This window comes from Pongo abelii, chromosome 9 (assembly GCF_028885655.2).
Source record: "Pongo abelii isolate AG06213 chromosome 9, NHGRI_mPonAbe1-v2.0_pri, whole genome shotgun sequence".
In the NCBI taxonomy this organism is placed as follows: Eukaryota; Metazoa; Chordata; class Mammalia; order Primates; family Hominidae; genus Pongo; species Pongo abelii.
The window spans coordinates 7,895,743-7,911,861 of record NC_071994.2 but is presented as its reverse complement, the minus strand read 5'-3'; the positions used below and the strand labels follow the sequence as shown (position 1 = coordinate 7,911,861).

The 16,119-nt window shown below is 41.1% G+C and overlaps 1 protein-coding gene and 1 pseudogene across 15 annotated transcripts in view; one reads left to right on the top strand and one right to left on the bottom strand.

Moving 5' to 3' along the window:
* Positions 1-16,119, top strand: part of TOP6BL (TOP6B like initiator of meiotic double strand breaks) — a 99,762-nt gene that overhangs the window by 9,434 nt on the left and 74,209 nt on the right. For all 15 annotated transcript variants that reach the window (XR_010141682.1, XR_010141681.1, XR_010141680.1 and 12 more), the window contains one exon: positions 4,801-4,854. Coding sequence is in view for 10 of the 15 variants with exons in the window: in XM_063728063.1 (XP_063584133.1) it covers positions 4,801-4,854 (54 nt within the window). In the remaining 5 variants the exon portion in view is untranslated. The remainder of the gene's footprint in view (positions 1-4,800; positions 4,855-16,119) is intronic.
* LOC100436441 (complement component 1 Q subcomponent-binding protein, mitochondrial-like) lies at positions 7,301-8,188 on the bottom strand (annotated as a pseudogene).

Genomic DNA, 16,119 nt, shown 5'->3' with positions numbered 1-16,119 from the left:
TTTTCCCTTGCATTCTCTTCTTTCCCCCCTTTCTGGAACTTCTATTATTTAGATATTAGACTTCCTAGACTGGTTCTTTTTCCTTTTTAAAATTGTTTCTCTCATAATTTTTATCTCTTCTGCTTTCTAGGCATTATCTTATCTTTTTGAGTATATAAAGTTTTTTTAAAGTTTTCTTTTCTCCACCTCGTTCTTGTTTCCCTTGTATTGCTTTTCTTAGTCTGGTGTCTGTTTTCATGTTAGAAGCTTTCTTCAAATATCTTTAAATTATTGGTTGCTCATTTTTAAGAGTTAGAGAGTATAAAGCTGATTTGAAATTGTTAGCATCACTCAAAGGTGATCTAATTGGGCTTTTAACTGGGGAACTTTCTCTTCTCTTCAATATCAGTATCTTTAGGTCTTTGTTCTTGGAATGACCAGATCTTTCAGTCTCTTACCAAGTAGATAAAAGCCAGACTTGATTCTGGGAATAAGAGAGAAAAGGGGTGTTGGGTATCTCAGCATTCAGGGGTTCTGTTCACTAACTCCACTTGTTTTTAGTACAATTTTGATTCTCTTCCGAAAGATTGACACCTTTACCATTTTCAAGTATCTTCTCCCCAATCCATGCCAAAGTTAGGGAGGAGCCAGTCCCTTGAATGCTGAGTGGAGGAGGGAATCTAAAGATTTATTTAAATTCATTTTTCAGCTGACTCTCCTTAATTTATCTTCTGCCTCACCCATACATTCAGAGGTTCCTGATACTGCCATGCCTGAGTCTTTTGCAATTTTATTGTATAAATCAGGTTGTTTCTTGGCCTTCCCTGTCCCCTTATACTTACTCAGGTCTCCTAATCCTTTCCTACTAGTCGTTCTGCTTTGTAGTTTCTAGATTTTTTTTTTTTTTTTTTTTTTTTTTTTTTTTTGAGATAGAGTCTCACTCTGTCACCCAGGCTGGAGGTGCAGTGGTGCGATATCAGCTCACTTCAACCTCCGCCTCCTGGGGTTCAAGAGGTTCTCCTGCCTCAGCCTCCTGAGTAGCTGGGCCTACAGGTGTGTGCCACCATGCCCGGCTAATTTTTGTATTTTTAGTAGAGACGGGGTTTCACTATGTTGGCCAGGCTCGTGTCGAACTCCTAACCTCAGGTGATCCACCTGCCTTGGTCTCCCAAAGTGCTGGGATTACAGGCATGAGCCACTGTGCCTAGACTGTAGTGTCTAGATTTTTATTACAATCGTGTTTGTCTCTTGTTTTCCATCCTTGTGGGTTTGTGCCCTTATAAATCTCTTTTCTATTATTTTATTGAGGTTTCAGGAGGGAATGAAAATAAACGTGTGTGTTCAATCGGCCATCTTTACCTGGAAGTGTGCAGTGGTATCTTTTAAGTTTGGTTTGAAATCTCTGCTCTCTAGGGCTGCTGTAACAAAGTACCACAAACTGGATGGCTTGAAACAAAATATATTTATTTTCTCACAGTTCTGGAGGCTAGAAGTCCAAAATCAAGGTCTTGGTATGGTTGGTTCCCTCTGGAGACTCAGAAATCTGTTCCATGCTTCTCTCTTAGCTTCTGGTGATTACTGACAATCCTTGGTATTTCTTAGATTGTAGATGTATCACTCCCTGCCTTCACATGGCATTCTCCTCTGTATTTCTCTGTTTCTTCACATGGCCTTCTTATAAGTACACCAGTCATTGGACTCAGGAACACCCTAATCCAGTATGACCTTGTCTTAACTTGATTGCATCTATTTCCAAATGAGGTCATATACACTGGGGCTAGTACTTAAAACTATCTTTTGGGGGACATAGTTCAACCCTCACAAACTAGCAAATTTGATATCTGAGATGATTTATCTATCAGAAGCCAAGAGATAACTAGTTTTTTCCATCAGTAATTATTGAAGACTTTTAACAAATGTGATTTTCATGATGTTTCCTAAAATGTATGCTACAGAATATTTATATGGGTTATAAGAAAGGACTTATGTAGTCATTTAAATTTGGGAAATGTTAGTTAAAATAAGTTTTTAAACTGTAGGTCTGTTCAGGACCTCTCATATGCCAGTGTGGACTATGAAACATACTGTTTGGGAAATGCTACATACAGTTAACCCCCTTCTCCCCGGCTTTTTTTTTTCTCAAGATGGAGTCTCGCTCTGTTACCCAGGCCGGAGTGCAGTGGCGCAGTCTCGGCTCACTGCAACCTCCACCTCCCAGGTTCAAGCGATTCTCGTGCCTCAGTCCCCCGAGTAGCTGGGATTACAGGTGCCCACCACCATGCCTGGCTAATTATGGGTGAGGAGTGCTTCCACCTGCTCCACATCCTATCCAGCCCTCAATTTTCAGTTATATTTCCAATGCTTTTATATAAAAACGATAAAATTCTATCCTCCAGATGCAAAGATGACAGTAGAGACTTATCTGTAAAATACATATTTTAAAGCAAGTATTCCCCCAAATCCCCTCTATAGAACAGAAGATTATCTTTTTAAAACAATGTAAACAAAATTTTTTTCTGAGATGGGGTCTTGCTGTGTGTTGCCAAGGCTGGAGTGCAGTGGTGCCATCACGGCTCACTACAACCTCTGTTTCCTGGGCTCAGCTGATCCTCCCACTTCAGCCTCCTGAATAGCTGGACTACAGGTGTGTGCCACTATGACCTGCTAATTTTTGTATTTTTTGTGGAGATGGGGTTTTGTGATATTACCCAGGCTGGTCTTGAATTCCTGAGCTCAAAATATCTACCCACCTCAGCCTCTCAAAGTGCTGGGATTACAGGGATGAACCACCATGCCTGGCCATAAGATGGTCTTTATAAAGGGGGAGGCAGTAGGGGGTGGGGGCGGGTGCAGGCACTGTGGCTCACGCCTATAATCCCAGCACTTTGGGAGGCTGAGGTGGGTGGATTGCTTGAGGTCAGGAGTTCGAGACTAGCCCACCCAACATAGTGAAACTTCGTCTCTACTGAAAATACAAAAATTAGTCAGGCGCGGTGGCGTATGTCTATAATCCCAGCTACCCAGGAGGCTGAGGCAGGAGAATTGCATGAACCTGGGACGCGGAGGTTGCAGTGAGCCGAGATTGTGCCACTTCACTCCAGCCTGGGCGACAGACTCTGTCTCAATGAAAAATAAAATATAATGAAAAAGACTATCTTTTCTTAAATGTTCTGTGCTGCTTGGGCTTAGGCCTTTGGAAGCGTGTATCATTTATCCAGAATCACTTAAAATCTGGAAATCTAGAGCATTACTATCCAATAAAACTTTTTGTGATGATGGAAATGTTCTCTCCTGTTTAGCAGACTAGCCATTCACCACATGTGACTATGGAGTGCTTGAAATGTGGCTAATGTGACTGAGGAACTAAAATTTTTTTTTTTTTGAGACAGAGTTTCGCTCTTGTTGCCCAGGCTAGAGTGCAATGGTGCGATCTCGGCTTAATGCAACTGCTGCCTCCTGGGTTCAGGTGATTCTCCTGCCTCAATCTCCCAAGTAGCTGGGATTACAGGCGCCTGCCACCACGCTCGGCTAGTTTTTGTTATTTTTAGTAGAGACGGGATTTCACCATGTTGGCCAGGCTGGTCTCGAACTCCTGATCTCAGGTGATCCACCCACCTCAGCCTCTCAAAGTGCTGGGATTACAGGTGTGAGCCACCATACCCAGCTGGAACTAAATTTCTAATTTAATTTAGCTAAATGTAAATAGCCACATGTAGTTTCTGGCTACTGTACTGAACAGCACAGTTTACAGAATGATGTTGCCTCTCTAGTTCGTGATTCTCAACCTTATTTCCTTGTCTGAAAGATGCACATTTTCTGAGGGATAGATGTATTTCTATTGGTTCCTATGGCAATGATTCTTAGATTCTGAACTATGAGGTCACGTTTCTCTGGGGAAGGGCATATTCAATTTGAAAATAAAAAGCCTCTAGGTAGTTCTGATCTTTTTGTCCCCTCCTTGGTGCCTGCTTCCTTATTCACTGTCTACCCTGAATAATTATTGCTCTAAAATTTCTAATATTTATAGTTAGAACTCTAGGTAAGAGAATTCTTACCTGATAGCCTGGTATTTTCTTTTTCTTTTTCTTTTTTTTTTTTTTTTTTTTTTGAGACGGAGTCTCGCTGTGTCGCCCAGGCTGGAGTGCAGTGGCGCAATCTCAGCTCACTGCAAGCTCCGCCTCCTGGGTTCACACCATTCTCCTGCCTCAGCCTCCTGAGTAGCTGGGACTGCAGGCACCCGCCACCACGCCTGGATAATTTTTTGTATTTTTTTTAGTAGAGACGGGGTTTCACCGTGTTAGCCAGGATGGTCTCGAGCTCCTGACCTTGTGATCTGCCCACCTCGGCCTCCCAAAGTGCTGGGATTACAGGCGTGAGCCACCGCGCCCGGCCGGTATTTTCTATTTAAGGGTAAAATTGGTTAGAAGAAGAGCCAAAGTTTTAATTGACTCTTATATTAGGATATGAGTTATTGACATGATATATTCTGATTACTAGCTGCAATTTGCAGTCTTCACATAATCTTTTTCTGTCAAGTAGAGTATCATCCAAAGAGGCAGTCCTGGTGTTGATTGTGGGTGGATGTTGAATATAGGTGAAAAGACTTGCTATTTGGTTATCTCTAAGAAGGTATTTTTCCCCAAAACAGTCATTGTACCATTATAGTATTTCTTTGATGTTTCCATTTTTACCAAACTCATTAGTAGTGGTCACTTTTTAAATGTTCTGTGTCTGTAAGCAGTTTTTTAGACTCTCATTTGATTCTTTCAATAGAATGCATTTACTTATTTGTGATATTTCTTTGTATTCTGTTTCTTACAGTTGCTTCTGCAGGAAGCCTTTTTGGTGGCATGGTCCTCAAGAAGTTCCTAAAAGGTAAAGAATTACCTAACTTCCATGAGACTGAATGTCTTCCCGACAATTAATTTGATATTTTCTGAAACAAATTTATTATGAAAGAGTTGACAGATTTATAAATAAAAATACAGGACGCCCACTTAAATTTGAATTTCAGATAAATAATAATTTTTTTAAACATAAGTATGTCTCATGCAGTACTTTATCCTACATTTTATCTGGCTTCTGATTAAAAGATGATCTATTAATATAAAACTGTATGGAATTGACAAGATACCTAGATCACTATAGCTTTTCTGTATACTCTCTATACAACTTTAGGCAAAATTTTCCCAGATGTAAAATAAAAATTTTAGTATTTGTTTTATCTACTTCAAAGAAATAATGTGTGGAGAATGCTTTTACTGTAAATGACTGGCTAGCAGTAATAATGTTTTCCATATTATATGCCAAAGTTGGTACGGTTTAGGAGTTTTTGCTGACCTTAGTTTTAAGAATTTATTTATTTATTTATTTATTTATTTATTGTGACGGAGTCTCACTCTGTCACCCAGGCTGGAGTGCAGTGGGGCGATCTTGGCTCACTGCAACCTCTGCCTCCTGGGTTCAAGCAATTCTCCTGCCTCAGCCTTCCGAGTAGCTGGGGACTACAAGTGCATGCTGCCACACCCAGCTAATTTTTTGTATCTTAGTAGAGATGGGGTTTCACCGTGTTGCCCATGCTGGTCTCGAACTCCTGAGCTCAGGCAATCTGCCTGCTTCGGCCTCCCAAAATGCTGGATTACAGGTAATCCACCTGTAATCCACGGTGTAATCCACCTGTAATCCATGGTGAGCCACCGTGCCTGGCAAAATTTCTTTTTATTTTTTTTTGGACTTAAGAATACTCTACAAGCCAAAGGCCATAACATTTATTTTAAGGAGGCCAAAATGACCTTAGAACTCTTATGCTTTCATTTTTATTTCTTATGGTTCTTTGCTACATAAGTATTATCCATTGGCCTATTTTTTCCTATTGAATTGTTAATTTACAAATTTTACAAAATAACTTTTTAAAATAAACTTTCCCAGACTAAATCTGGAATATTAATAGATTTTTAAAAGCTTACATCTGTCCTTGCTTTAAGAAAATATACTGTGGCCAGGCCCAGTGGCTCATGCCTGTAATCCCAGCACTTTGGGAGGCCAAGGCAGGCGGATCACCTAGGTCAGGAGTTCAAGACTGGTCAACATGGTGAAACCCCATCTCTACTAAAAATACAAAAATTAGCCAGGTGTGGTGGTGCATGCCCATCTATAGTCCTAGCTACTTGGCAGGGCTGAGGCAGGAGAATCCGTTGAACCCAGGAGGCAGAGGCTGCAGTGAGCCAAGATCATACCATTGCACTCCAGCCTGGGTGACAGAGCGAGAGACTCTGTCTCACACACAAAAAAAGAAAACATACTGTGTATTAAAATGGCAACAACTGGCTAGGCACAGTGGCTCATGCCTGTAATCTCAGCACTTTAGGAGGCCAAGGCAGGCGGATTGCTTGATCCAGTAGAACTTTTTGGCGTTCAAGACCAGCCTAGCACCATCACGAGACCCCATCTTTACAAAAAAAATAAATAAATAAAAATTAGCCAGGCAAGGTGGTGCACACCTGTAGTCCCAGCTACTTAGGAGACTGAGGTGGGAATATTGCTTGAGCCTGGGAGGTAAAGGCTGTAGTAAGCCGTTATCACATACCACTGTACTCCAGCCTGGGTGGCAGCAAGACTTGGTCACAAACAGACAAACAAAAAAATGGGAACAACCAAAAAGCTAAATTGGAAAGGTATAATGTTATAAAATAAATGTTTATGAAATGTATTACCATTTTTTTAATGACAAATTTTCTTCGTGCTTTGTAAAATGCAAATCAATTAAAATTTGAATTTATACCCAAATTTATAGCAACTCAATTCTTACTTAAAGCACCTTTCTTTTTTTTTTGGAGGAGATAAACCCATTTTATTGTCTATCATGTTATACAAAAATCTAGAAACAATAGATTTGTATAGAAAACAATGATAGGCCGGGTGTGGTGGCTCACGCCTGTAATCCCAGCACTTTGGGAGGCTGAAGTGGGAGGATCACGAGGTCAGAAGATCGAGACCATCCTGGCTAACACGGTGAAACCCCGTCTCTACTAAAAATACAAAAAATTAGCCGGGTGTGGTGGCAGGCACCTGTAGTCCCAGCTACTCGGGAGGCTGAGGCAGGAGAATGGCGTGAACCCGGGAGGCGGAGCTTGCAGTGAGCCGAGATTGTGCCACTGCACTCCAGCCTGGGCGATAGAGCGAGAGATTCCATCTCAAAAAGAAAAAAAAAGAAAAAAGAAAAAAATGATAATAAATGAGAGTGCAAAAAATAGAATTTAAATTTGGTATTTTTTTCCCCATGATATTAGGATGATAATCATTTCAAAGCACGTGTCTAGCTTCATAGTAGGATTTGTTCACTGGCCAAAGCCTGCCATAAAACTATGGCTTTCAGTGTCTGTCTGCTCCACTGGCTCTTGACAAAACTTTTGAGGTCTTCAAGAAAAGTAATGTACGCCTGGTGCTCTGGGGCTGTGCTGAGCTCCACCAACTCATCTGCAAAAATGTTGTCCACCCCTCGGTCCGCAAGGAAATCCATTAGGTGGTCATATAAGGCCCAGTCCAGGGAATCTGTGTTGAGTGTATAATTAGTATCCTTCCATTCAAACTCGCTAGTGGACTGAAAGCTAACTTCCCTGATAGAGAAGATGTCACTCAGCCTCCTCTTCTTGTCCAGCTTCATCCTCTGGATAATGACAGTCAAGCAAAAGGGCCTTCTTGCCATCATTCTTTATAACTTCAACCACGAAATGGGGAGTTGATATCAATTCAGGGTCTTCAACCTTCTGCCCTTGCGAGGGTTCCTCCTCACCATCAAATGTTGGTGGGATGCTCTTGTTAATGTTGAAAGTGACTGATTTTTCCCCCCGGCAACTTTCCGCACTAATTTAGCTTCTGTCCCATTCAGTTCCAGCTCTCAAACTCCAGACATCTTAGGAAGGGTTTTATGCTTCTGGATTTTCCTTTCCTCCTTAATTTCATCACTCAGGAAATCAATAAAAGCTTTGTCTCCTTCGCACGCCACACCCACAGCCGCAGGTGCAGGGCCCGCGAGGCCGCAGGGGGCCCGGCCGCCGAACCCGCGCGCAAACAGCAGCCCGAACGGCCAGGCGCACAGCTGGGCGCCGGCTGCAGGAGCTGCCGGAAAGGCGGGGCGGGCCCCGGCGGTGTGGAGGCCGGCGACGCAGAAGCCCAGCATATGGTGCACTCAGCGCAGCAGTGGCAGCATGGCGGAGAGGACTGCGAACATGTGCGGATGCAAAGGACAACCCAGACCTAGGTACCCAGAGTACTCTTTTTTTTTTTTTTCCTTTGAGACGGAGTCTCCCTCTGTTGCCCAGGCTGGAGAGCAGTGGCGAGATCTTGGTTCACAGCAACCTTCCGCCTCCTGGGTTCAAGCGATTCTCCTGCCTCAACCTCCTGAGTAGCTGGGATTACAGGTGCGCACCATCACGCCCAGCTAATTTTTGCATTTTTAGTAGAGACGGGGTTTCACCATGTTGGTCAGGCTGGCCTGGAACTCCTGATCTCGTGATCCGCCTGCCTCGGCCTCCCAAAGTGCTGGGATTACAGGCGTGAGCCACCGCGCCCGGCCAGTACCTTTCTTTATCTTGGTCATATCAAAGAAAACAAACTATTTTTACAACTCAGTTACAAGATGAATACTCTAAAGACACAAATATATAGGAAACAATTCTACCTTTTGAAACTTCTTTTCTGAAGTAATTTTTAGTTGAAGAATGGAGACAGGCCAGGTGAAGTGTCTCACACCTATAATGCCAGCACTTTGGGAGGACAAGATGGAAGGATCGCTTGAGCCCAGTAGTTAGAGACTAGCCTGGGCAATATATTGAGACCCCCATCTCTACAAATAAAAAAAATTAGCCAGGCATGGTGGGGCATACCTGTAGTCCCAGCTACTCAGGAGGCTGAGGCAGAATTGCTTGTGCCCAGGCATTTGAGGCTGCAGTGAGCTATGATCATGCCACTGTGCTCCAGCCTGGGTGACAGAGTAAGACTGTTTTTAAAATAAAAAAGAATGAGGACTTAAAAATGCTTGTTGCTAAATGAAGTGATCAGATGTATTCCCGTTTTCGTTTGTTAATTGTCTTGGCCCTCTGAATCTACCTTCCAACTCTCTGTATCCTTGGATATTTTACGACTTCGGCTTTTGCTCTGTGACCCTAATTTTGTTTAGGTTCTACTTGGTGTGAGCACATTAATGTTTTTTGTTTTGTTTTATTTTGAGCACATTTAAAAACTAATTGTGGAGGAAAAGTAATAAAAAAATGAGATTTTAAACATTATTATTATTATTATTATTATTATTATTATTATTTTGTAGAGATGAGGTCTCACTATGTTGCCCAGGCTGGTCCTGAACTCCTGGGCTCAAGCAGTCCTCCCACCTCGGCCTCCCAAAATGCTGGGATTACAGGCATGAGCCACTGCACCTGTCCTATTATTATTTTTGAGATAGGGCCTTGCTCTGTCACCCAGACTGGGGTGCAGTGGTGTGATCATGGTTCACTGCAGCCCCAAGCTCCTGGGCTTGAGCCATCCTCCAGCCTCAGCCTCTTGAGTAGCTAAGGTCACATGTGCACACCTCCATGCCCAGTTACTTTTTAAATTTTTTCTAAAGATGGGATCTCACTTTGTTGCCCTGGCTGGTCTCAAACTCCTGGCTGGTCTCAAGCCCTCATGCAACAGCCTCCCAAAACACAGGGATTACAAGTGTGAGCCACCCTGCCCAGCCAAGATTTTTATTTTAGCTCCAGAACATTCTGTGAGCATTTGGTAAGAATGTTCTCCCTTTAGTATTAATCACAATGATGATTTATTGAGCATTTACTATGCATTAGGCCTTGTGCTCGACTTAAAGGTGGTTATAGTAGTGAACAAGACAGATTTGGTTTCTCCCTTTATGCCCCTAGTGAAGATATCTTAATTACTCTATTCTATTGCCTCTTTAAGCCTGTGCCTAGAAAAAAGGGAATATCAGCTATGTCCTGAAGAGTTTGCTCTGATTCTGAGACTTTTGGGAGATCTGAATCCAAGTTCAAGAATCATGGGCTGACTGCCTCAAAAACATCTAATTATTTATAAGTTTTTACTTGTTCTTCATTTTTGAATTATTGTCTTTGGGTTGATGCAGAGAAGGGAAAGATCATTCCTAGTGGCCCTGCTCCAGTTAATATCTGTGAAATTGCTTTGAAAGAAGTGAAAATCGGCCGGGCGCGGTGGCTCATGCCTGTAATCCCAGCACTTTGGGAGGCCTAGGCGGGAGGATCATGAGGTCAGGAGTTTTAGACCAGCCTGGTCAACACAGTGAAACCCCGTCTCTACTAAAAATACAAAAAAAAAAAAAAATTAGCTGGGGGTGGTAGTGGGCACCTGTAATCCCAGCTACTTGGAAGGCTGAGGCAGGAGACTCGCTTGAACCTGGGAGGCGGAGGTTGCAGTGAGCTGAAATCATGCCACTGCACTCCAGCTCGGGCGACAATGCGAGACTCCATCTCCAAAAAAAAAAAAAAAAAAAAAAAAAAAGAAGTGAAAATCTGGCTGGACACGGTGGCTCCGACTAAAATCCCAGCACTGTGGGAGGCTGAGGTAGGCAGAGTGCTCCAGCCTTGGGCAACATGATGAAACCCCATCTCTACAAAAAATACAAAAATCAGCCAGGCATGTGAAAATCAGCTGGGCGTGCCTGGGGTCCTAGCTACTAGGGGGCTGAGGCAGGAGATCCATTTGAGCCCAGGAGGTCCAGTCTGCAGTGAGCTGTGATTGCGCCACTGCACTACAGCCTTGGTGACAGAGTGAGATCTTGTCTCCAAAAAAAAAAAAAAAAAAAAGCTATATAAATGGAGTATATTATTAGCACTAGGGAGGAGATAGGAGCATTCCTTGCAAAATAAACCCACACTTAATTTGCTTGTACAAGGAGTGGTCAGATCATATATAAGGCTACTTGTTTGACTAATATTTGTGAAAGTGCTTTGAAAAAAGTTAAAAGCCATGTAACTACAAGAGAATAGTTTTATTATCATTGTTACTCTTAGGGAGTATCATTTATGGGTTATCATTTATGGAATAACCACATACTCATGCCAATACAAACGCTAGACAATTTTTGTCATGGTGACTTAGTTTTAATTTAACTGTTACTTTAAAAGCTCAAAGCAATTTCATTTAATCCTTATTGTGATAAAGTGTGAGTGGCTAACTCTTCGTACAAAGAGGAAATACTGCACATCAAGTACATAATTAAAATAGAATCATTTGCTCATGGTCAATCACATTTAGTAGCCAACTGCAGCCTAAGTCTTCTCTCCAGCTGTTAGGGCTCTTAATATTAACCTCCACTCAATAATGCTAGTTATTCTTTTTGTTTGTTTGTTTGTTTTTGAGACAGAGTCTCACTCTTGTCACCCAGGCTGGAGTGCAGTGGCATGATCTTGGCTCACTGCAACCTCTGCCTCCTAGGTTCAAGAAATTCTCCTGCCTCAGCCTCCCAAGTAGCTGGGATTACAAGTGCCTGCCACCACGGCCAGCTAATTTTTATATTTTTAGTAGAGATGGGGTTTCACCATGTTGGCCAGGCCTGTCTCGAACTCCTAACCTCAGGTGATCCACCAGCCTTGGCCTCCCAAAGTGCTGGGATTACAGGCGTAAGCCACCGTGCCTGGCCTAGTTATTCTTACTAATTAGTAACAAAAATTACTCAGTGAACCTCACAAAGGAAATTGGTGAAGACTAAGACAGGAATCCCTTAACTCCCTGGTTTATGCCTTTAATTATTATTATGGCATTATTATGCCATAATTATGCCTTTTTTACGATTATTATTTAGAATTTCTGACACTATTAAACTAATAGCAAACTGCTTTAAATTGGTCCATTTACTGATCTTTACACTGTTTAATTAGCGTCATCAGGGAGTCTCTGGCAGCTGGATTCATTACTCACCAGTTTTCTAGATGCTAAAAAATTATGTATCTATACAAAGTTAATATGTCTCTGAATTCAGTTTAACTATGTTGTTGTCTTCATTATTTGGCTGATTTCTCTCAGTGTCTAAAACAAGTGGTCTGACCCCTCTTTAGGGGAGCTGAACTGTTGAAGAACTATCAGCTTTAGTTTCCTTTACTCTTCAATCTGTTCTACCAGGGTTGTATCAAGGTACTTTTTTCTCTGGATCTGGAATACTTTAGATCAATTCCTGTACAAAATAGGCTCATGTTTCTGGGTATTTTATTTATGCTGGATTAATAAACAATGACCATTGTAATCTCCCTACTCACCTCCTTCTCTACTGGTTTATTTTCTCTTTTTTCCCCTTTCTTCTCTGGTCCCTATTTATACTTTTATTCAGTAAACTTTTATTGTAACATCTACCTTGCCACAAAGAAGTCACAGGAAGTAGAGGCAGCTCTGCAAATAAAATGCAGTGTGATTAGTACTGTAATGGAGCTGTAAGTTCAAAGAGCTTCTCTCATAACCCAGAGGATATTCCCCAAAGTTCAGTCACCAATGTGCCTTTCTTCCCTTCCTTATTCTGCATCATTATTCTACATTCAATTCAGACAGCTTTTCTACTTTCAAGACTTTAACTAACATTAACTATGCTGATGAGACTTACTTTTCCCCGTCTTGATCACTGACATGTCTCCTAAACCCCAATGCAATAGCTTTGAATGTCAATTAGACTATTCCATTTGAGAGTTCCTCTGAAATATCCTGTGTAACATGTCTAACATGGGGTTCAGTTTCTTGAAATGAACTTATTGTGTAATGTCTGCATTCCTTTCAGTGATATTGACATACTCATAATTCTCCAGGGTTAAAAATCTTGGTTTTTATGGTGGGGAGGGGTTTCTCCTTTTTTGTTTCCTCATTATGTAATTGATTTTTCGTTAATTCTGCCTTTATAATATAAAATTCTTATTTAAACATAGCTTACATTCTTGCCTTAATGATTCCTTATTTATTATTATATTAGGTCTAAGTACCTCAGACCAGAGTTAAGGCCTTCTCTCAAGAGGATAATCCCCTCTACTTTGCAGAATAATGCCCATTAAGATAGATAAGTTCTTATGTGTTTAAAAAATTGTCACTACATCATGTTAAATGTGTACTACTAGTCTGCATTGAATACTTATCTACTTAGGTATAATTCCATTTATATATTCATTTATGTGTATACTTATCCATTTATATAGAACTATTTCTATCATAAATGTCTGTTAGTGAAACATGATTGTTTCAGTTTGTCCTATTTGCTCAGGTCTGCTTCCTATTATGTCCTTATTCAAGTGAGGAAAGGAAAGTGGATGGAGGAATATGAAAAAAATCCATGTTTATAAATCTTTATTTTGCTGCTTTTTCCTCTCTCTTCTATTCATATTATTTTTATTTTTGTCTTTTTAAAATAGCTTCTCATTTCCATGTTTATTGACATAACTTAGCTCTTTATACAGTATGGCCAGTTATTTTAAAAAGATGTGCAAGTGTTTTTCCCAAATAAAATTTACAGCCTTCTTTTTTCTTCATAAGACCAGATAAGAATACCAGTCCTTGTAAACAGGGAGGACTGCTTTGCTGTTGATATATGGTTACATGGCTATGATAGTTCAGTTTTTGCCTCTTCCCTATATGCTACCCTTTTGGTGTCAGGGAGACTTTTTTGTTGTTCATTGTTTTGTTTTTTGGAGGCAGGGTCTTGCTCTGTTTCCCAGGCTGAAGTGCAGTGGCATGACCACAGCTCACTGCAGCCTTGACCTCTTGGGCTCAAGGGATCCTCCCATTTATAGCCTTCTGAGTAACTGGGATCACAGGTGTGTACCACCATGCCCAGTTAGTTATTTTATTTTTTGTAGAGATGAGATCTCGCCATGTTGCCCCAGCTGGTTTTAAACTCCTGGGCTCAAGCGATCCTCCCACCTCGGCCTCTCAAAGTGTAAGGATTACAAGTGTGAGCCTCCATGTCCGGCCTGTTTATTTTCAAGTTTACTTTTGTCCTCTTTGTTAATTTGTTGGGAAAGAAAGTGAGGCGTGGTGCTTTTCATGGGTTAGAGAGATTGACAGGTCCAGGCTTGCTCAACATTGAGTAAGAAATTCACAATGGTGAACTCTTGAATGTCTGACGTAATCAAGTTTTTTTTTTTTTAAGTCTGAGATTCTTGTATTCAGGAATAAAAATCTATTATAATTTTATATCTTACAAAATCAACAACTCTAAGGCTCAGAATTTATCTAACGCTTTTTCCCCCGGGGAGCTCATTTTGTAGACATGATCTCATTCATTCTTGAGGAGCAGTCAGACGTAAGTGTTATCATCATCTCTGTTTCAGAGATGAGAAAACTGAGACTTACCTCAGCCTCATATACTAAGAAGGGAAACGTTTGTAGACTCATAGGTTGCTGGTTATCCATTAAACTGTGAGAGACTACACTTAATTTTAAGCTTTTGATACATTCTAAACAGACTCTTGTTGCCAAATTTACCTAACACTTGGTAAGATTTTATAAAGGTTGGCTGAAGACCAAGACACACTAAAACAAATAGATTTTTTTTTTTGCTTCCTTAATATTTCTTTACTCTTTTCCTTGTTACATTTATCTAATTGCACTTTACTATTGAGAACATGTTCAAGATTTGATGTGACAGAAGGGGATGGAAAGGACAGAAGTGATTTTTACCAACCCTGACATATTCCTTTTCCTTTTGAACTTGGATAGATAAAACAGGAGGAAAAGGATAGCTCTTATTATTAGAGATCCTGGGAGCTGGCTCATTCTCTGGCTGAGTGGTACATAACTGCTTTTATTCAGCAGCCCGTGAGAGCTAACCTGCCTTGTACCTGGCTGGCTTAAAATGCTTGAACTGTTACAATTCCTCATTGAGTAATCAGCTGGGCACTTACTGTTCCAACTCCATCCTTCTGGGTTACCACACATCTTTCATCTTCTCAGCTGGGAACACAAGGAGAGCTGTCTCCCTATAGTGGTATAGTGGAATTTGGCTGGAATGGGAAGAGGGGATATTGTATTTTTTTCTTGAGTAGACTTTATGGCTAGCCATTTAATACATTCTGAAAAATGGTCAGATGACATCACATAGAAAAATTACCTCAAAATGGATCAAAGAACTAAAACTATAAAACTCTTAGAAAGGTTTAAATCTTCATGACCTTGGATTAGGCAGTGTTTTCTTGGATATGACATTTAAAGCACAAGCAATGAAAGGAAAAGTAGAGAAATTGGATTTAATCAGTATTAAAAACTCTTATGCTTCAAAAGATGATACTAAGAAAGTGAAAAGATCAATTATACCTAAAAAAAAAAAAGCTGGAAAATGAAGGTCTCTAGTTCCAAAACTCAGAAAAAAAAGGTGAAAAAATAATCCACAGATAAGAAAAGTCTAGCATCCAGTGTACATATAGAACTTATAAAACAACAATTAAAGGACAAATAGCAAAATTCATATGGTAAAGCCCCAACCCCCAGTGTGATAGTATTTGGAGATGGGGCCTTTGGGAGGTAAGTGGGGTTAGATTAGATCATGAGGGTTGGGCCTTCATGAGATTAGCGGTTTTATAAGAAGAGGAAGGGAGAGAGAGATTATTCTCTTTTTCCCTCTCCCTCCCTTGTATCCACCAAGGAAAGGCCATGTGAGGACACAATGAGAAGGCAGCTATCTGAAAGCCAGGAAGAGAGCCCTCATCAGGAACCAAATCAACTGGCACCTTGATCTTGGCCTTCCCAGCCTTCAGAATTGTGAGAAATAAATTTCTCTTGTTTAAGCTACCTAGTTTATGGTCTCTTGTTATGGCGGCTTGAGTGGACTAAGACGACATTTATCCTAAAAAGATATACACATGGCCAATAAACCCATGAAAAGATAGATGCTCAGCATCATTAGTCATTAGGGAAAAATGCAAGTCAAAAACATAATGAGGCCTGGCATGGTGGCTCATGCCTGTAATACCAGCACTTTGGGAGGCTGAGGTGGGAGGATCACCTGAGGTCAGGAGTTGGAGACCAGCCTGGCCAACATAGTGAACCCTCGTCTCTACTAAAAATACAAAAATTAGCTAGGCGTGGTGGCCGGTGCCTGTAATCTCAGCTACTTGGGAGGCTGACCCAGGAGAATGGCTTGAA